Here is a 20,641-nt window from a genome sequence, read left to right on the forward strand (position 1 = left end):
AAATACAGATAGTTGGATGTAGAGGAATGAACACTGATTGGAATAGTGGGAACAGAGGAAAAGGACTGGCAGATTGCTACAACCTTCTCCTCAAAGAAGGTGATGAAATCCTCAGGAGTAAGGGATGAGGGAGGAGGGGGAGAGGGAGGGTTAAGGAGAGAAGAAAAAATACTGAAGAGCTTGTGTGGATCAGATGCTGATGATTAAATTTTTCCTCTGAAGTAGGATGACTTTGCAGATGTTACTTCCAGTGAGAACATGGAAAGAAGAGACTTGTATGAGCTGAGGTCTTAATCTACGTGAGATTTCCTCCACCACCTCTCTGCAGTCCTTAGTTCTCTCTTGTGTCAGCGGAGCGTTTCTGTTAGCCAGGGGGCAGGTCTTAGCAGGTCTAGAGGAGAGAGAACACAGAAGAGTCATTGACGAGAAGAGTGTAGAAAGGAAAATATTTTAACTGTAGGGTGAGGAAGGGTGGACAAAATAATAGAAGTAAGGGAAGAAGGAGTGATGGAGGAACGCATTGGGGCGGTATGGATGGAAAGAGAAGGGAGGGGGAGAGAGAGAGGGACAGAAAGTGATGGTCTGAGAGGTTGAGGGGAGTGACTGCGATGTCCGATGCTGTGGTGGTCCAGGAAAAATCAGGTCAGACACATAAAATAGCAGTCTGGTTCTGTGTTTAAATAGCTGCTAGTCAAATTCTCTGGTTAAATTATAGGATGCCACAGTTCATATTTTAACAGCGTATTTATAACGGTATCATCTGTGCATTTATTATATTGATCGTGTTTCCATTAAAGCTATTAGCCAACGTTAGCTAGCGAGCCAGTTTATATTTGGCTGGTTATCCAGGTCTAGCTAACAGGCTTTGACAACAAATGGCAGAGCTAAATGTGGAAAAGTCTAAATGACTATTGGCAATTTTAAAAAATGTCAGCATGTCATATAACGTTATAAAAATTAATTTGTAGCTGAACTAAATTACATAAAATTAGCAAACGTTAGCCTGCGCTAATGGTCATTGCTTGCTAAATTACTGAATAAAATGTCAAATGAAAACAACTGTTAATTAAAAAGAAAAACTTACCACTTTATCATCCACGTTGGCTCCAATAAGTATTAGAAAAGCTGTTGCTTTAAGCTTTAGTCGACTGGCAACTCCGCAGCTGTATTGAGCCCAATTTTTAAATTAATTTGCAGTAAAATGCGTGCAATAAACTCTTGTATTTAGTTTAACTTCAACCCCAGAAATACATCTGAGCCATTTTGATGTGGTCTTGTTTTCTGGAATATAATGTAAAAAGTAACCTTTCTCCCGCTTGTATCCAAAAACCAAGCATTTGTATGTATGTTGCATCTGTGTTATTCAAGTATAGCTATTCGGAGTGAGTTAATTGTGGGAGGGTCAGTTCATTTCACAGTTCATGAATATGCAATATAAGGTATCTTATGATTCACTGTAATCAATTAGTGTTATCTATGACATCAAAGATAACTCACAAGAAAATGTCATTCCTAACTGGACATTAGGGGGCAGTATACCAAAAATACTTTGGTAATTTTATGCACTTTGGAGTGACTAATAAATGTTGAACTGAAGCAGAAGTATGAAGATAATCACATACTTCCCGTTAATATGACGTTTTGTGCAGGGCCTTTAAATCCTTCAGTTGCAGGCTCGCGTTTGCGTCCTCTTTTTTCCTGCACATTCTTCACCTACTAAATATCAGTCAGTGGACAAACTGCACTAGAAAATCATACTGTATCACAGAGGAAAGAAACAGCAGTCTTTTCTGAAACATGAAATCCTTTCCTAAGCCTTTAAACACACAGTCTTAAACAAATGCTAAACATGCTTCCCTTCTCAACTGCTGTTGCCACCAAAAACAGGTTATATAATACATGAAATTTAAATATACCTCTATACAAATACCAGTATCAGGGTGTATTCTCCAATTTTATCTACATACATTATCAGACACTTTTAAACAGGAGTTTAGGACACACATTCAACAGGCCCAGTGGAATCAACCATAAGAACTACCCAGCATGGCTGGTCTCCCTATGGAAGGAACAGTGGTGAAATGATGACACTATGTGTCACATCCTTGCTTGAGTTCTGAGTTATACCATTAATCTGTGGTGCTCTGAGTTTGATTATGTTCGCCGCAATATAATTTGATAATTTCACTGTGTAGGAAATATGACAATATATCTAACTAGGTGGAATAATCTAAAATATATAATAATTTTGAAATGTACTGACTACATTCAGATTGTTCTTGTCTCCTCAGATATTTTTGCAGAATATAGCATGCAGTCCCAGGTCAAGAGTGAGGGTTAGTGTTAGGGTTAGTTAGGGTTAGGGTTTGGGTTAGGGTTAGGCAGTGCCAAACACAATCATTAATTCCTTACATTTATATTTATTATATTCTTCAACACTTTACTAGTAAATAGATTTTTTTTTCACAAAGATGGCCTTCCAGTTGAAAAAATAAATAAATAATAAATAAAGCATTTCTACTGATGTATTCTGAAATATTTCACTTGTTCATACTCTAGCTATACATACACACATCACATAAAAATATAACAACACAATATTGACCAATAAATATATATACATCAACCAGTGTGTGTGTATATATATATATATATATATATATATATATATATATATATATATATATATATATATATATATATATATATATATATATATATATCTCCACTGGTTAATGTATATATACCCACTGGTTTGTGTGCGTGCGTGCGTGTACACCAGTGAGTTTATATACATTAACCAGTGGATAAATATATATTTATGTTCAGATTCTGTCACTGAGTCAGCTGCTGTTCATCATTATCTATTATTACTTCACGGTGAATCTTGTCAGATGAGATTTATATAAATGGTGTTTAAAGCAACCTGACAATATTGCACACAGCTACCAGATTACTGACATACAATACAGCACCTGCAGACTGAGAAAGTCTCTAATGAATGACTCTTCACTTTCATCATTTATCTTCTACAGAGACGGCAAAGCTCATTTTACTGAACTGAAAAAGAAATGACTAGTAATTACTTGATCTTATCTTCTCTCACTGTTTCTGTTTAATGGGGTTTTCTAGTTTTTGTACTTGTATTTCAGTCTTATGTTTATATTTATATAATAAAGCTTAATCTGTGATGTCACTCATGAGTATCAACTACACAAAAGAATTTGAGATATGAGATTACTATGAAACATGAAGTTCTCCTTATTATAAACTATATCACAACATACAGTGACTAATGGTTAAATATATTATTGCTATAAATATCATGACTATTGTGACCGATCTAAACAAAATGATAAAATAAGTTTCATTCCTACCCATCAGTGTAAGGTAGATATAAATTCAGTGGTTTAGATTTAAATTCAGTAGATTAGATTTAAATTCTAGGAAGAATGTTTTGTATTAGCTGGGGAAAAAAATACAATGTTCAACTAAATCAGCCACATAGATGTAGCATTAGCACTCTTAACCACTGTTACATTTAAGGAAGTTTTCTATTTCTATTTATGTTCATTATTCAAATCTGGACTAGTCTCTCCCTCATCACAAAGTGCATCTGTGTTCATGAATGTTCCTTCCAAGGTTGATCCAATCTTTGTTTTCACTGGTGCCATCTCTGATAGGATGATATTCTCATTTCCAACAAGGGTTGTTTTATCCATTATTTCCTTGCTGTGCTTGGAAACCACAGCATCCAAGAAGTCATATTTGTGAGAGAGCACACCACTCTCAAAGAGATACCTGGCCACACAGGAGAAGATAATGTTGCTCAAGAAGGATGCCAGCATAGCAACAGTTTTAAAGGGGAACCTTTGCACCACAATGTGTTCCACGTCTTTTTTGAGATGGTGCATCTTCTCTTCCTCATACCAGCCTGGGTAGTAGATGAAAGGTGGGATCTTAAGGTAGGGCTCCCCACCACCAATGCGCAGAAGCAGACCAAAGACATAGCCAGCCACTGAACCGTAGGTGTTCGTACCCTTGATAAAGAGCACACTAATCAGCTGGGGGAAGATGATGACATAGACAAGGTCAGAGCTCAGGTACCACAGACCATACACTGTTCCTGTTAGAAGAGCCAGCGCAGTTGCCATAGCACCAAACACGAAGATAGTGATTCTCATCACCCAGACGATCTCTCGGTCGGATGCCTTGAGAGAGCCACACAAAGCAAGGACAACCAGATTAGCTCAAACTCGGGTTTACCCAGGAACAATTAGTGGTATGGTGTGCAACAGTACTCTGTGGGAAATGAAGAGTGGAAAGTTTATTAAAGTGAACAATGATTTAATAGAGTCAAGAGCAGTGTGTATTTGGGATTAGGGTTAGAGTTAAGGTTAAGGTTAGGGGTTTTGGTTAGAGTTAGAGTTAATCTGTTAGGGTTAACCCAACTGTAGGGTTAGGATTCATTAGGGTTAAGGTTAGGGTTAGGGTTAACCCAACTGTAGATTTAGGGGTTAAGGGTTAGGGTTAACCCAACTTTAGGATTAGGGTTAGGGGTTAGGGTTAACCAAACTGTAGGGTTAGGGTTAGGGATTAGGGGTTAAGGTTAACCCTCCTGTAGCTGACCTGGTAGAGTAGGCAGAGAAAGGTGCTGGAAACAGCACGGTCATGGTTTTGATAGCCAAGGAGCACAGGAACTGTCATACTGTTAAATATGTCAGTCACTCTAAATAAGAGCATCTGCTAAACGTTGCAAATGTAAAATATGAATAAAACATCTGTGTATGTGAAATGTCCTTACTGACTGACGGAAAGCAAGCTGGTAGATGTTGCGGGCAAACATAGAACTAGCTGAGAGAATGGACGAGTCTGTTGATGACATCACAGCAGCAGACACAGCCCCAAGGCCGAAGAAGGAAATGAAGGGTGGGCAGAGGTGCTGGAGCACGATGGGCAGAATCATGTCTGATTCGTCTCTCTCTATTGGTGGTACAGGGCCATAGGATGTCTGGTTCCAGTCTGATGAAATGCAAATTCTTTATTTAATTAAATTCCATGAAATAAAAACGAATTCATTTCAGCAGTGCATTACATATTAAACACAAAAACAGACCTACATAGCTGTTCACAATTAGCCCTGTATAATGCATATATGCTTACATGAAGTTGCACAAAATATGACAGTAATCTTATTCTGCTTTGATTTGTAGTTTTTCTTTGGAAGAATCATGCACTAGTGCTTAATTGCCATGTCTTTTAGGTGTAAACATGTTTTCTCTCATCTCTAAAGCTTTTTGTAAGTTTGTCTCTTTTTTTCTCATTTGCAACAAAACAGCAATCATCTGTTTATTTGCTAAGACTTTTATGCTCAAGCATGTGATCAACAAAATTAATTAAGCCCCCTCAGATTCATTGAATTCACAGTTAAATTAGTACTCTTCAAGTAGATGACAGAAACCATCTGGAGTAATCCGCATGCATGAGTCATCTGGTGCAATCCACACATGAGTCATTCCAGTTTAGGTTCATCAAACACCTCCCAAAGCTCCAAACTGAACTCAGATCTACACAGTTCACCCAGTGGAGGACATTTGTAGAGGTGCTTTGTGACAACATGTTTGACAATGTGTAAAATTTGACTTCACTTAACTGAGCTCTACGCTCACATCTGCACCTTATGCTATATGATCCTGAATATAAATACCCTTACCAATATACAGCTCTCTATAACTATCTATAATTGTCTATAACTATCTATAAATAGCATAACCAAGAGTGATCAGATTATTTCCAACCTTCTTCAGTATTTTATCAAACCTTCAGAGTTAAGCAAAATGATTCCAAAAGTAAATTGACCTTTAAAGCTCATGTGGGTCCTCTTACCGGTAGACGCTCCGATGGCTCCAATCAGGACTGACGGGGCAGCCATGAACAAGCAGCCGAAGGCAGCCAGGAAGGAGAGGAGCTGGGCATAGGCAGCTGAAGAGGCAGAGAGAACGCGCTGAAAATACACCTGCCAGGGAATCCCCCCCAACACCTACAACACACAGAATCACCAGCATCAACATACACACACCCCAACAGGCGCGGACACACTGGAAAACAATACAAACAATATGAGTCAAATAACTAGTAGGTTTAATCTGCAGACGATTATAAATGACCTCCTCATACCAATTTTCTACATTTCTTTAAACCAAACCCTGAAGCTGGATTTAAATTGAAAGGTCTTATGGACACTCACTAGGAGGAAAAAGTTGTCTGCCCACATCCAGCCATCTGAAGGGTGAATTGTACCCAGCCATGGAGTCTGAAATACTTTCTTTACTGCTGTGATGCCAATGTCTGACACCGCAGGGTTAGCTAAAGCAAAAGGCACACTGATCCACTGTACAGAGAGAGGGAAAGAATTGTATTTAATATACAAGCACTACTTAAACTTAACATTTGTAAAATTTGATCTACTAATTAAAGGACATTAATTAAAAAGTTTATTTAAAAATCATTCCATTTTAATCATGTAGTTCTGTTCTTCCTACAGTGCTGGGTTTCACTGTGTTTCTCAGTGACAGTGCTGTGCTTCTCTGTGACAGCACTGTGTTTATCTGTGTGTTTCTCTGTGACAGTGCTGTTTCTCAGTGACAGTGCTGTGTTTATCTGTGTGTTTCTCTGTGACAGTGCTGTTTCTCAGTGACAGTGCTGTGTTTCTCTGTGACAGCACTGTGTTTATCTGTGTGTTTCTTGGTGACAGCGCTGTTGTCTGAGAAGATGATTCACAGCATACTTCACTGTGTTGCCAAAACGTGCTTACAGTCTTTGTCAACACAAATTATGAAGTAACAGGAATGAATATAAAGATTTCACAGAGAAAGTGCAACACTTCTGAGTGATCAATTTATTAGGTGCACCTGTTTCATTACTAACCTTACTAGGTTTTCAACTATAACTATTACTATACCTAATAGGTTTTTAACTATAACTATACCTGACAGGTTTTTAACTATAACTGTACCCAACAGGTTTTTACAGTCAGCTGTGAGTTGCAGGTCTACTGATAGAGTGAGGGGGAACACTGTTCTAAGATGTGGACAGGAAGGTTAGGGTTAGGGTTCACGTTACATCGGAATAGAAACTTCTTGTCTTCTGTTCTACTTCATGTCTTCATTTTAGTAATGAGTTAATATACAGAAAATAGCAAATTCAATTTCATAGTCCAAATCTGCCTGCTGACCTTCCTAATATTTGATCAAAGTAGTGTAATCCCACTAGATATGAAACAGGAGAGAAACGTCCCACAGTATCACAGAGGAAACGCACAGCCAGGCATGGCCAGGCATGGTGAAGGCATCTCGTAAAATTGGGTGTGCAAAAATTCAGACAAGAAAAAAATCAGACTGCAAATACAAGCCAGTTCATGTCAAACACAGAAAGAGAGCTACCCCTATCAAAGAGATCTACCCCTATCAAAGAGAGCTACCCCAATCAAAGAGAGCTACCCCAATCAAAGAGAGCCACCCTTATCAAAAGTCGAAGAGCAAGGTGAGATTAACATCACAGTTATGAAATTGGCTAGCAATCTGTAACATTACCAGTGTTAGCTATAATAATTGCATTGCTTTTTGACATGGCCCTAGTCTATTAAAATCACAATAATCAAAACGAGCTGTAAACAGCTATGCAGCTAAAACTGAGCTATGTTCTGTCATATGAATAATCACAAAAAAAAACTGCCCTTCAGTAAAACAGGTAGACAAAATGAAATTGTCCTAGTCTTAGCTGGATGCCTTTAATATCTATACTGTAAGTGCACTTGTCAATACTGTTAATGCAAATACAGCACAAACTGATTGTCACAGTACGGCCCCTCCCCCAAATGTCTCCCTGTGTGTGTGTGTGTGTGTGTGTGTGTGTGTTCATCCATGTGGCCACACCCCCCCATGTGTCACACCTGTTTGTAATTATGTTTCTCATTTACATGTGTATATAAACCCCTATTGTTCTGTTGTCTGTTGTCAGTGTTTGATGTTATGCTATATTAAGTGCCACATAGTCTTTCTTCTCTGTGTGAATAAACGTATATTTCTGTTCAACATGACTCATCCCCGCATCCTGCTTAGCCTCCTCCCATTACACTGATGGAGATGCATTTATAGAACTGGCTCCAGAGGACAGACAGCAGTAGAGTAGGTGAACCTCATAAATTGTGCACAAAATATGCCTTTGCATCCTTGTTGGAAACAGATTTAATGTTTGGATCTTGGTGGTAGGAGAGTAGTCATATTTTGTTTTAAAGCCATTTATTTTAACAGTGAAAGCATTGGGAAATCCCAAAGCACTCACCAAGCCCACAAAAATGCAGAAGAGTTGAACCACATCCGTGTATACCACAGAATACAACCCACCCACCAACGTGTAGAAGATGGCAATCAGAGCTGATATCATAACAGACATGTTGATATTGATGTCAACTATCACACTTAAGGTTGCACCTGTTGAGGGATAATAAGGATAGAATTATGATAGGAAACAACCTAAACTGAAAGTATAGTATTAATTTCAGTTTCAACTGTCATTTCCAGTTATGAGAGTTGCAACTGTACTTAAAGCTGTTATAAATAATTTACTTTGATAACACTGCAGTTATAATGTCTTTACACCTTGACAGCTATAATTGTGTAGAAAAACGTCTGAAGGGAGGGGTTCATTACCTTCAGAACTACGGCTAGAAGAATTTAACAACTGAAATAGATTACAGCATCTTTAACTGTAGTGTGATTATAATTTGAATAAACATGGATTATAGCATCTTTAACTGTAGTGTGATTATACTCTGAATAAACATGTTAGTTTTACCCAAGGCTGACAGAATGGCTGCAGACCAGAAGATCTCTCCCATCAAGGCTGGTATGAAGAGCAGACCACCCATCCTCTTCCCATAGATCTGCTGGAAGGGGTCCAGCATGGTCACGTACCCACGGGAGCGCATAGGTTTGGCAAAGAAGAGTCCACCTAAGGGAAAACAGAGAAGAGAAGAGAAGAGAAGAGAAGAGAAGAGAAGAGAGAAATGCTTTATGTTAATGACTGTCTTTGAGACTAATCATGGTCATGCACTACATATCAATATTCCACTTATCAATCTTCCACTTATCAACAATACACTTAAAATTTCACAAATTTACTTTAATGAAAACTGAAATGATCTAACTGACAATGCATACAGTACTGACTATAAATTGTGCCAATATAATAAAAGCATAGTATAAATTGAAGAATATTGCATTGTGTTACCAAAGCTGTCTCACCAAAATCATAAAAACAACAAAACTCTATTTGTAACCTGCTTTAGAAGCACACAGAGATATACAGACCCATCTGAGACATACTGCTACATACAGGTGGGGCCTGAACTGGCAACCTTCTGATTACAAGTCAAGCAGCTACCCCTGCATACTACATGTCAGATGTTTCTGGATTTGAATATTGAGCTCCAGGTACAGGATTTGGTCATCTTAATTTCATCTTTACTGAGTTGCACACAATTTCATCATCATATAGAAATAAGCTGTGGACAGGTAAAGGGTACTTCTTGCTCTGCTGTGAAGTGTGTTTATGCCCTTGATACTCCACCAGTACAAAACTCTATAAAGTGGCTAGATGACCTACATGTAAACGTGTTAATACAGTCACTAAAATACCCAGCTTGAAAGGAGCCGTTGTTATTACCCATTCCTCACGCATTACTGCAAGAGTTGTCTATTGTATTTCGTACATGAGATGTAATCAGCTTTACATTGGAGAAACCAAGAGAAGGCTTGCCGATCATTTTGTTGAACACCTTCAGACCATCAGAATTAAGGATTTGTCATTTCCAGTGGCAAGGCATTTTAATAGTAATGGACACTGCCTTAATGACATATCTGATTTCTTTGCCAGTTTTTGAAATGCCAGCAATGAAATTAGAAAACTCAACAAAAAATAACTCATCTACACTCTGAACGTAAGAGTCCCATGGAATTAATGATTTAAACATCTATTGGTTTGAACATAAACTGGTTTAATCTCATAGTCCTTCAGAAGCATTTTGCTCAAGAGCTGATGACCTCAGTCCCAAAGGATTTGTTTCTCTGGAAACCTTGTGTACTTCACTGCAATATTGACCATCTCCACAACTTTTACTACAGAATGAATAAGCTAGGCATGTGCTGAGAGCACTTTATTTGTTTTTGTGTACTTATTTGTCATGGCAGTAAAATGATTTGTATTTGAATAAAAGGGCATCCATGTGGATGGGTGACAGCAAATGAGTGGTCAAAAATACACTGTTAACTGTGGAGGGAACAATGTGGCTAATTTAACTATAGATCTTACTGTCTGTAAAAAAAAGAGAGTAACCTAACAGGCCATGTAAATATCTCAATACTTGTCAAACGTAGACACAATTCGAAACAATTACGCAAAAGGTCGCCCCACACAGCCAACAATATAGGCTAGGTAAGAAGGCTAACCCTAACCCAGTATCCTCTCAGTCAAACTACTGCGTCTGTATGTTGAATGGTGGCGCTATGGCTAGAACAGCCATAATGGGAGCTGTATTCCTCCAGTGTGATATCTGTATTCCTCCAGTGTGATATCTATATTTCTCCAGTGTGATATCTGTATTCCTCCAGTGTGATATCTGTATTTCTCCAGTGTGATATCTGTATTCCTCCAGCGTGATATCTATATTCCTCCAGTGTGATATCTGCAACCGTTTGACACACACTGACTGAGGAGTGAGCACAGCGTATAATTGAACTTGTTAGGAACCTCACCTCCAGAGTTTATGGAGGCTAATCTTTTCCCGGCCAAACAAATTCAGCTTCAGAAATTGCAATTCATGTTTCCAATAGGAAAACAAAAGATAAGTAACATTATAATAAAGTACCAAACAGTTATGAGGATTTCTAGCTACTTGTCATGTTTTGTATATAATATACATATAATTAGAATATTTGTACGAAATAACTATTCGGAAAAAGTCACTATTTGTGCTTTGTCGAATACCGTAATCGGATTCGGCTCCACCCCTATAGCTTACACAGTTGACAAATGACCTCTGTGTGAAACTGTTGAAATGCTTTGCTATTTTATAGCCTTTTCCTATTTTGTGGGCATCAGATATTTTAGTTTTCAGAGCGTGAGGCAGCTGCTTAAACGAAACCATGCCTGCTGCCTGAGGTTTGAGGAGTGACATGCATGCAAGCGTACATACATACATATATATGAGAGAAGCGGAAAGCTACCACAAACTGCCGTAAAGTACACAAGGTTTCTAGAGAAACGGGACGTTCTGCACAGAGGTCCTTCATCACGTAGGCTATTTGTGAAAGAGCGCACTTTGTGTTGGTCAAATATCAATCAAACTGTCAAGCCAAGCGCTGAGCTCTCAGTCAAGTGTATTTATATATGACCAGACTACCTGAGTGAATCAGATTCAGGTATAAATATATATCAAATGATTAATATTATGGTCCACACCTTTGCAAGGTATATGGCAAATGAGGTAGATGATGGGGACTAGAGCAGTTTTGTATTATTAAAAATCAATTAATATCTTCAAACGGTATATTCCTGAATCTTACCTACGACCAAGCTGAGAGCATAACCAAACGGCGCCTGCGCCCAAGCTAAGCCGTATCCGGGCAAGTACACGTATTCTGCTGTTCCGTTGATGTATCCACCACCAACCCAAGTGGCTAGAGAGCGGCACAGAAACGCAGATGAATGCAAAACACTTCCCTCTGAAGTGTATAAGCTTGTGTCCTTGTTTGGTCACTATGACTCTTTGTCAACTTGTGTGTCAATATATTTGTCACAATTTAGGTTACATAAAATAAGCAAAGAGCATTTGCTATACTTTGGTAAATAATGTACAACAAATGACCACATTAGAAAACTGTGTAATAAAACAGCTTCCTTTCACTGAGTTCATGTACAATCAAGATTATTTCATTAACATGTTTCACTGTTCAAGAAATAAATAATTAAAGGCCTTCTCAAAGAATGGGTAGAGCTTCGGGGTCTTTTATACTCTAAATAGTAATTATCTAAGAGCATTTAAGCAATCATTATTTACCAGAATATGCACGCTTTAAAAAGATCATAAAAGCACAGGCTCACAGACTATACACTTTTTTTCTGACAAGCGCGGTCATACATTTTGATCAAATATTGCACTTCTGAAAAAACGAATAATCACCGCCAAACGGCATTTTATTAGGAAAATGAGTGAAGTACACAATGATTGGACTATTCCACAACTAAACGAATTGTCTACTGTCTGGATCGACAAAGACAATCGAAGAAAACTTACCAGTCATTGTAAATGCGCCAACAAACAATCCAATGTCCCGTCCACCTACCATTATAGATTCACTTTGATCTTTACCTTCTCCAACCCCAGAATTTTTGTTTTTCCACGCTGCCCATATTCCAACAAATAAAATGATCACGTAGAAGATAACGATCGCCAGTAATCCCTCCACGTGGATGGCCATCTTCCACTGCTTGGGTCAGCCTGAGCGGAACGATCGGACTCTCATCGAGCACTGCTGGGAGAGGCATACAGGCTATTGCACGGACTACTGAAGGCGCTTCGACGGATTGAATGGTGACTAAATGAACTGATAATTAACACAATTTATTTTAAAACCCATAATTAATTAAAACACCAAAATGCAAAGACTTTAGTGGGCCATGAACTTTTCTTTAACATACTTTTCGGTGATTTTTTCCAAAATATTTAGACGTTTATTTAATTGAATTTAGGAATCAATAAATGAAACGTTACAAATAACAAATGGAATTTTATCAAATCCGAGTGACCCTTTGCAAAAGGACTTTTAAACAGCTGCCTACGTTTCAGGCAGCGGAATATCACACCTAGTGTTGACAATGTCGATTGACGATTAATTAGTTAGCGATTTCTTCCCAAGAAAGTTTGTATAGAAATGGAAACTGAAATACAATTAGAAATACAAGTCGAATTCCTGATACCTGTTTGTCTTGCTGACATAGACTTTTAACTTTGATAGAAACAAAAGAGAAATAAGATAACGGAAAGACTTAAAGCCTAATCAATTAGCCTACAACTAGAGGTAGTAGTCATCTGCAAATGGTTCGGGAACTATGAGAATAAAATGATGGAAAAGATGAGCTAAGATCGTAGAAAAGGTGAAGTTGGCTGCGCTCCTATGTGTGGCTGGAAACATACCCATATCCAAGCAGATCGTTTCAGCAGGTTTTAAGGCTCTTGTTTTCGTCAAGCCCATGGACGTCACCGAACCTTGAACGCACGTGAATTTATGTATGAGTAGGTCAGTTTGAGTTAGGTTCAGTTTAGGAAAGATCTGTGTGTGGACCAAAACAGCAAACTGTAAAACGTACGATGTTTAGGTTCTATAACACAAATTTACAAAACAATGGTATATCCATGAAATTAGAGACAGTTCAGGCATGCAGTAACGGTTTTATGTAGATTAGATTTCAAGCAGCCTAAGAGTTGGTACTATAATACGTTTCAACACGGAGGTCCCGGAACATGATAAACCTGGAGAGGGTTTATGAGTTGTTTGTGTCTGGGAAATAACTGACGGTCTCTGTAGTTCAACTGACAGCTCGTGCTTTCCGTGTTCTTGTCTATGTTAATATTGTTCGCGCACCGCATACCTCGCATTTAACAGCGCGCCCCCGAAGACTGCTTTGTATAGAGCGCACTGTGAACGCTCAGCAATTCGCCCACTGCTATAGATTATCATTTGAGCGCACGCCTCTGCGGCGCTGTCCACGGTACTGAACCCATGTCCTCCTATGAACCGGTCTGGTGCTTATTCATTCAAAATTTGACAGAAATTGGTTATAACTCGTACCCTTGTTGCCACCTTGTGGTTATCTCAGATTTTGTTTCAGACTATTTAGACATGTCGTTCTCGACAGAGAAGGGAGAGTTGGACCTGCGTTAGTTTCTAAGAACACCCAGTCCCACAACACTGAGTAAAACCCATACTTATTTTATCTTGTTCTGCTATATAGCGCATTTCCATATCAGGCTCGTTCTTGTTTGGCATCATCTGTAAGGACAATGCTGCGTTCTTACTTGAGCAGACATTTAGCATAATTTATCAAAGTTTACAAATTATTGCACCCTGGTCATCTGTAAGCCTGAATATACATTTGGTTTTTGCCCTAAGCTATTTGATAAAACCGAATGCTTGTTACTTACAAATGCTTTGAAGTTGACATTTTATTTAAATATAAATTTCTGATATGTATTTAAAAATAAATTCAATTATATGTTAATCTGTATTTCCAAGTGGGAAAACCAGACATGGGGATGAGAAAATGGCTCCATTCCTTATTATTCATCTGTTGGGAACTAAGATGATGTTTTTATCAAAAGGTTGTTAGAATATTTTGTTTAGTTAGTCCAGCAATGTTTTACATTTTTTTATGTCTGTAAATTAATTCTACTTTTTTACTTTAAATGACTTCCATATCCTTTATTAACATTTATTAACATTTATTGACATGGCCATATCATTAATCAAACTGATAGCAGTAATGGATTACCTAAATATTAAAAAATAAAAAATAAATATCTGTACATGCCTGCACACAGTCTTTTGGAGATGCCAACAAGCAGGTAAATTAAGTAGATAATAGGCAGGTTTATGCCGCTGACCTCACAGAAAGACATCAGCAGCAACTTGTCTTTCAAATGAAATCTGTAGCCCTGTGTTGTCACCCAGCAACACATCAAAGGTCAGGCATTTCTGCAGACAGTAGCAGGAGCACCAACACTCAGTCTTTCAGGAAAACTACAGACATTCTTGCTAAATCATTATCTGTCCTGTGTTTTTCCTCTCCTAAAATGTGTTAAAGATGCATTTTCTTTAGTGTAAAAAGTGCTTTAGTTTCTTTTTTGTATACAAAATATTATCATAGTAAGAGAAAAGAGTTTGTAGGTTCTCTCTTGCTGTTATTATAAAGTATGAAAGTGGTCTTCATACAGTTCAGAATCAGAATAACATCTATAGTTTTGTGATGAGATTTGACCATCAGTCCTTGATTTGTGTGAAAGCAAGGACTGAAAGTTGGAAACTCAAAATTCCAAAAACAAATACATTGAAAAATTAAAACAGACCAAAGTTCTTTTCTCCTTTTCAGTGTCCCTGTCCATCTTCACTTACATGTCATTCAAACGTCGTTACTGGGTTGGCCTCCGATGGCAGAGGAAGACACTTCGTTACTGGGCTGGTTTCCAGCGTTAGAGGAAGACACATCATTATCTGCCCTGGCTCCGATGGCAGAGGAAAACACGTCGTTACCTGCCTTGCCTCCAGTGTTAGAGGAAGACACATCGTTACCTGCCTTGCCTCTGATGGTAGAGGAAGACTTCTGCTCTGCTGAATAGCAGCTTTCACAAGCTGTGTGCGCTTGGCGATGTGGGGGCAGGTGGGAGGGACACTTGTAGGAAGAAGAATCTGTTTTATCCCAACAAGCTGCACTGAGCACTCCACCACCAAAAATGCTGAAAATAGCAGAGGCAAAACCAATGTACACACAGAGGCCAACCTGATACTTCATTCCACTGGTGGAGAATGGGTCATATGCATCTCGGATTACATCACTGGCTGCCCAGGATGCTGTAATAAGGCAGAGGACTCCAGCAGAGATAAAACACATGCCCCCACTAACAGCGAGAGTGACCTTGGCAGGGGAGTGCTGCAGACAGCGGGTGCACGTCATCCCAAAGACAGAGATGACAGTGGCCATGATGGAGATGGCAGAGGAGAGCACCATGAGAGCCCTGGCAGCCTGCAGGTCTAGGGGCAGAGAAAGCATGGACCGATGGAGCTCACACTGGTAGATACCAGTGGTGTGGGTGACACACTCCATCCACAGACCTTTCATATAAGATGTGGCAGTGATGAGGTTGGAGGTAAAATAGGCCGTATGACGCCAATGAGGCAGAACAATAGCAACCAGGGTCCCTGTCAATCCCAGAAGAGCCAAGAAGAATCCCAGGAGCTGCACTGTCTTGTTACCCATCACTGCCGATTACAGAGGAGACAGTTCTGTTGAGAAAAGTAGGAATCCCTCCCGATATTAAAACTGACATCAGCTTTACATGCAGTCCCCTTGGAGTCCTTCTTCAGTCAGGCTTGTCCATCACTGATTGTGTATGAGTGTGATTAATGTGATAAGTTTCATGTCTTTACATTCTCTTGTGAATGTGAAATCTTCACTCTTTTGATCTTCACTCTAAAACCAACAGGGAGGGAAGGTAAACATAAAACAATAGAAATAAATAAACATGCACAAAAAAAGTTCACTCTTAGATGCACTGCTGTAAAAAAAATTAAATGCTAATGTTTTGTGTTCTGAGTTTCCCAAATAGTATATCCTGTTATATATTGTTATAGTCTATCTGCTGGTTTGAGTATTGCAATCTACTTCTATTTAATATATTTCTCCAAAATGTAAAATGACTGTTCAAAATATCATCACCAGTACGTGCCTAATATTGATCAAACTATTCCATTTAATACATGAATATGCTATATAAATCAATTGTAATCAATGAATTGGTGATGACTTTCGTTGTTCTAAATGAACAGCTTCAAACTGCACTGAACTGTAAGCTTTTAAGAATGTGAAATCATTTACTGTTTATCATGTATGTAGACACTAAAATTGGTCACTAAACTTGGATTCCTATATTTTGACATTCTTAGCACTGCTGGCCTGCTTTGAGCCAGAGCTTCACACTGTGCAAGGCTCAATACAAGCCTCACAGTGAAAGGCAGAATACAAGCATCTTATTGTGTGCTTTTGTGCAGATGGAGCAGATGGGTACTAGAAACATGTCTGTTTTCTCAAGTACCCATCAAACCATATCTGAATCTAAACTAAACAAAACACGGTCAAATCATAACTAACTAATAAGAAAATGATGATGATTAATGTGTCCGCTTACCTGTATTGCAGGCCTTGCCTAACACGAATGAAGTTCCAGTTTTCCCAGCTCCCACAGCACGCGCTCTGTCTGCATTGCTGACACACCTTCAGCTATGGCCAGCTGCAATCTGCGCCGGTGCAGAGCAGTTTCTGCCTCTTCTCGTGGATGAACAGGTTATTGTGCTGTCGGATGGCTGTGCACTGTATTTCATTACTACATCACTCCCAAGCATTTCCTGATCTGTCACAGCTAGGCGGATGAACTACGCCAATACGGCTGCCTGAAAACAAAAGCCCTGCCACAGGGCCCAAACAGACAGGCCTGTGAAAGCACATTTATTCACACTGCTACAGATCAAACAAAGATGTACTGAGTTAGACCATTCACAGTGTCCATATTATAATATACATACATGATGATGATGATGATGATGATGATGATAACACAAATAGTAATAATCATCTTTATTTAATTTTAGTGCTTAAAACAGGATAAACATTAAAGTTTATTAAAGTAAACATCAAGTTGAAACTATATATTAAAAATAATATAAAACGTGCATAACTGATATTATTTAAAAACACAATTGAAATAAAACTTTTCTAAAGTTTTGAAAAGATTACTATAAAATCTTTTTTTTAAGTTAAAGAGACGTACAGCAAGCTAGAGGTTATAAAGGCATATATTAATTATGTCAGGTTAGACATTTTTGGCATTTGGCAGACGCTTTTGCCCAGAGTGACTTATGTTGATGCCTTGAAGTGCAAAATATGCATTAACTCTATAGCAGCCAATGATAAGAGCAATAACAAACAGTATCAAACAATAAGTGCTACAGTTTCATTTACTGAACACAGTAGCAAGGTCGGTGGTCATTTAAATATTCCATAAATAGATGGGTCTTCACTCTGCGTTTGAAGACTGCAAGGGACTCTGCTGTCCAGAAATTCATAAATTCGTTCCACCATCTGAGATCCAGGACAGAGAACAGTCTCGAAGCATGGTGTTTCCAGCCGAGAAGTACTAGAGGTTAATCATATACGGAGGGGCTGGTCCAGTTTTGGCTTTGTAGGCGAGCATCAGATGCGGGCAGCTACTAGAAACCAAAGAAGGGAACGCAGCAGTGGAGTGAGGTGTATTAATTATGTCAGGTTAGCATTAGCATGTAGTAATTATGTCAGGTTAGCGTTAGCATGTAGTAATTATGTCAGGTTGGGGTTAGCATTTATTAATTATGTCAGGTTAGCGTTAACATGTGTAAATAATGTCAAATCAGATTCGCATTAGTTTGTATAAATTACATCAGGTTAGGGGTAGCATGTGTCTTATTTTGGCCACATGCAGCTTACTTCACTGATATGGGACTCACTTGATAAGCCTGCATTAAAGGTTACATCCGGATAGCTATAGTTTTCACAAAATAACTGTTTAGCTCTAGAATAGATCCTAATAGGATAGACAAAGAATGAAACATGGCCTAAAACAGAACCATGAAGAACACAAAGAATAAGATATGGCCTAAAACAGAACCATGAAGAACACAAAGAATAAAACATGGCCTAAAACAGAACCATGAAGAACACGCATAATAAAACATGGCCTAAAACAGAACCATGATGAACACCATGTTCTATTCAAAGTCAAATGTATTTACTTTTTACAACAGCTGGTGTTACAAAGCATCTTTACAGATGTCCGAATCCAAGCACCCAGTGAACAAGCCAAAGAATACATGCAATCAGGTCAGCAGACAGCTGTGGCTGCCACGCAGTAGGGGAGGGAGGCTGAACAATCAACTTTGCCATGAATTTATATACAAACTATACAATCTTTTGGGAATTAATTCACACCAGCACCATCCACTAATGGATGGGCTGGTTGGATGTTTATTAAAACTCAAACAACACAATACATAGACACTACACCATGGGACAAAAGTTTGTGCATGAAGATGCTATGTCACGGGACATGTGGTTCGATATCTGATAATGCCACGGCCATCTGTGGCCAGGAGCCTTCAAGAGGAAATTAGCTGTGCTCTCGTGGAGGGAGGGGCATACTCTCTCTCCTCTGCCAGTTTTAGAAACATTGACCAATCACAGGCATCTATGAGCTAATAAGGGGTGGTATTGCATGAGAAAATATTAGATTGGCTGTGACATGGGGGAGACCTACTTGACAAGTGGGAATTGGATACAACTAAAAATTAGGAAAAAATACAAAAGCAGAATTAATTTTAAAAAATCCAGCACTCAGAGCAGTGCCAGCAGGCATTTAACTAGGTTAAAGTGGTTAGGGTTAGGGGCCCACTGACTAAACGCTCCCTTTTAACTAGGTTAAAGCATTTAGGGTTAGGGGTCCACTGACTTCTCTCCGCTGATTAAGGGAAAAAAACAATCAGGATGTATAATAATTACAAGCTGTCTATACGGGAGACAGAATACAGCAACACTGAGAAAGATAAAGGCTTATAGGACAGTTCAGTGGGTACCTGAAATTGGGTGTACCTGTGCCACATGTGGGGAACCTACTTCAACGGTCTCCTTTTCAGTAGGGGCCCAGAGAAAGTGAGTACCAGCTACAACCTCAGAAGGAAACTTCCTTGCAGTTACGCCAGCCTGAAATTGGCTAGTTATGTTTATGTGTCTCTCACTGTATGTTCTGTAATAAAAGAGCATGTTTTCCTAAATGTCCTACCTCCGAACATTCCGGTGTGTATCTGCACCACACTAACAAGCAAATTTAAGTTAAATGGGTACAAATTATTGAGGGAATAAATTATGTTGGAGGATCAAAATTGTTAAATTTTGTTAAATAAAGGAATTATTTATTTAATTGAGGAAAGAATTGGCTATTATTAAAACTCCTGTCGCAACACAAGTGCAAATTATCCTCTAATGAAACTTTGACCTGGTCAGGGTGGGCTTTCCCCCCTGCACCACAGACAGGACCCAGGACCCCTCTGGCGCCTTGATGCTGAACAACAAAGCCATAAATGGCCTAGCTCGCCTGGCTTTCTGACCCTTCTCTTCTTAGGTGTCATAAAACTGACAGAATGAAATGTGGGAAGCACTTAACAGCCTGCTTGTACTTCAAAGAACTGTGACCATAAATTTCACCAGATCCAAACCCCTACCAGGACAACCAACCTTTCTCAAACCACAGTGACATTCACAGATATACATGTTTCTGTTTACCACAGATTCACAAAGTAACAACTTGCCATTTAACCTATAATGCCAAATGATAGCCAGTAAAATGTGGCTGTTTACTTTACCTGTTCCTTATTAATTTGCATTATCCATTCTGATCACTTCATTTGTATGTTGCCTACCTCATGTTTACTGTTAACAATTTGTTAACTACTCATAGTTGTGTTTACTGGAAATCTAGTACAAAATCATAATCAGGGAACTATAATGAAACATATATTTCATTATTAGCCTACAGCTGAAGTTTACAAGTCTCCTATGTTAAGCTATCAGTTTTCAAATAGGGTGCAAAAAAAATCTTTCCACTGTTACTGCATTTAGGCTCATTCGTATAGTTTACCTCATCTCAAGTTCATTCTCTCCCCTATAACCCATATTCTATTGAGCATGGCTAGTCACCTAGAGCTGCTGGCCATCATTTAAACTG

The 20,641-nt window shown here is 38.7% G+C and overlaps 2 protein-coding genes and 1 long non-coding RNA gene across 6 annotated transcripts; all 3 read right to left on the minus strand.

Annotated features, from left to right (window-relative positions):
• Positions 1-354: 354 nt before the first annotated feature.
• Positions 355-2,462, minus strand: LOC113574658. Its single transcript, XR_003410344.2, has 3 exons — positions 1,623-2,462; positions 1,085-1,281; positions 355-391 (listed from the first exon to the last, which is right to left on the minus strand). It is a non-coding gene; the product is annotated as an uncharacterized LOC113574658 (long non-coding RNA).
• A 267-nt stretch (positions 2,463-2,729) lies between these two features.
• On the minus strand, positions 2,730-15,243 carry LOC113574656 (high-affinity choline transporter 1). 2 transcript variants are annotated; one of them, XM_027005730.2, is made up of 10 exons: positions 15,231-15,243; positions 13,256-13,327; positions 12,356-12,590; positions 11,625-11,738; positions 8,857-9,012; positions 8,344-8,492; positions 6,248-6,391; positions 5,887-6,040; positions 4,805-5,022; positions 2,730-4,211 (listed from the first exon to the last, which is right to left on the minus strand). In XM_027005730.2, the coding sequence occupies exons 3-10, from the start codon at positions 12,537-12,539 to the stop codon at positions 3,561-3,563; spliced, it is 1,770 nt and encodes a 589-aa protein (XP_026861531.2). In that variant the 5' UTR covers positions 12,540-12,590; positions 13,256-13,327; positions 15,231-15,243; the 3' UTR covers positions 2,730-3,560. The 2 variants fall into 2 exon arrangements, with proteins under 2 accessions (XP_026861531.2, XP_026861530.2); XM_027005729.2 differs by lacking the exon at positions 15,231-15,243 and having other exon boundaries at positions 12,356-12,593.
• On the minus strand, positions 12,572-17,349 carry LOC113574657 (claudin-14-like). 3 transcript variants are annotated; one of them, XR_003410343.2, is made up of 4 exons: positions 17,021-17,349; positions 15,231-16,305; positions 13,256-13,327; positions 12,572-12,590 (listed from the first exon to the last, which is right to left on the minus strand). XR_003410343.2 is itself a non-coding variant. In XM_027005732.2 (3 exons), the coding sequence occupies exon 2, from the start codon at positions 16,090-16,092 to the stop codon at positions 15,238-15,240; it is 855 nt and encodes a 284-aa protein (XP_026861533.2). In that variant the 5' UTR covers positions 16,093-16,305; positions 17,021-17,348; the 3' UTR covers positions 14,526-14,813; positions 15,231-15,237. The 3 variants fall into 3 exon arrangements, 2 of the variants coding, with proteins under 2 accessions (XP_026861533.2, XP_026861532.2); XM_027005732.2 differs by lacking the exons at positions 12,572-12,590; positions 13,256-13,327 and adding an exon at positions 14,526-14,813 and having other exon boundaries at positions 17,021-17,348; XM_027005731.2 differs by lacking the exons at positions 12,572-12,590; positions 13,256-13,327 and having other exon boundaries at positions 14,526-16,305; positions 17,021-17,343.
• Between the last annotated feature and the right edge of the window lie 3,292 nt (positions 17,350-20,641).

This window comes from Electrophorus electricus, chromosome 2, assembly GCF_013358815.1.
Source record: "Electrophorus electricus isolate fEleEle1 chromosome 2, fEleEle1.pri, whole genome shotgun sequence".
In the NCBI taxonomy this organism is placed as follows: Eukaryota; Metazoa; Chordata; class Actinopteri; order Gymnotiformes; family Gymnotidae; genus Electrophorus; species Electrophorus electricus.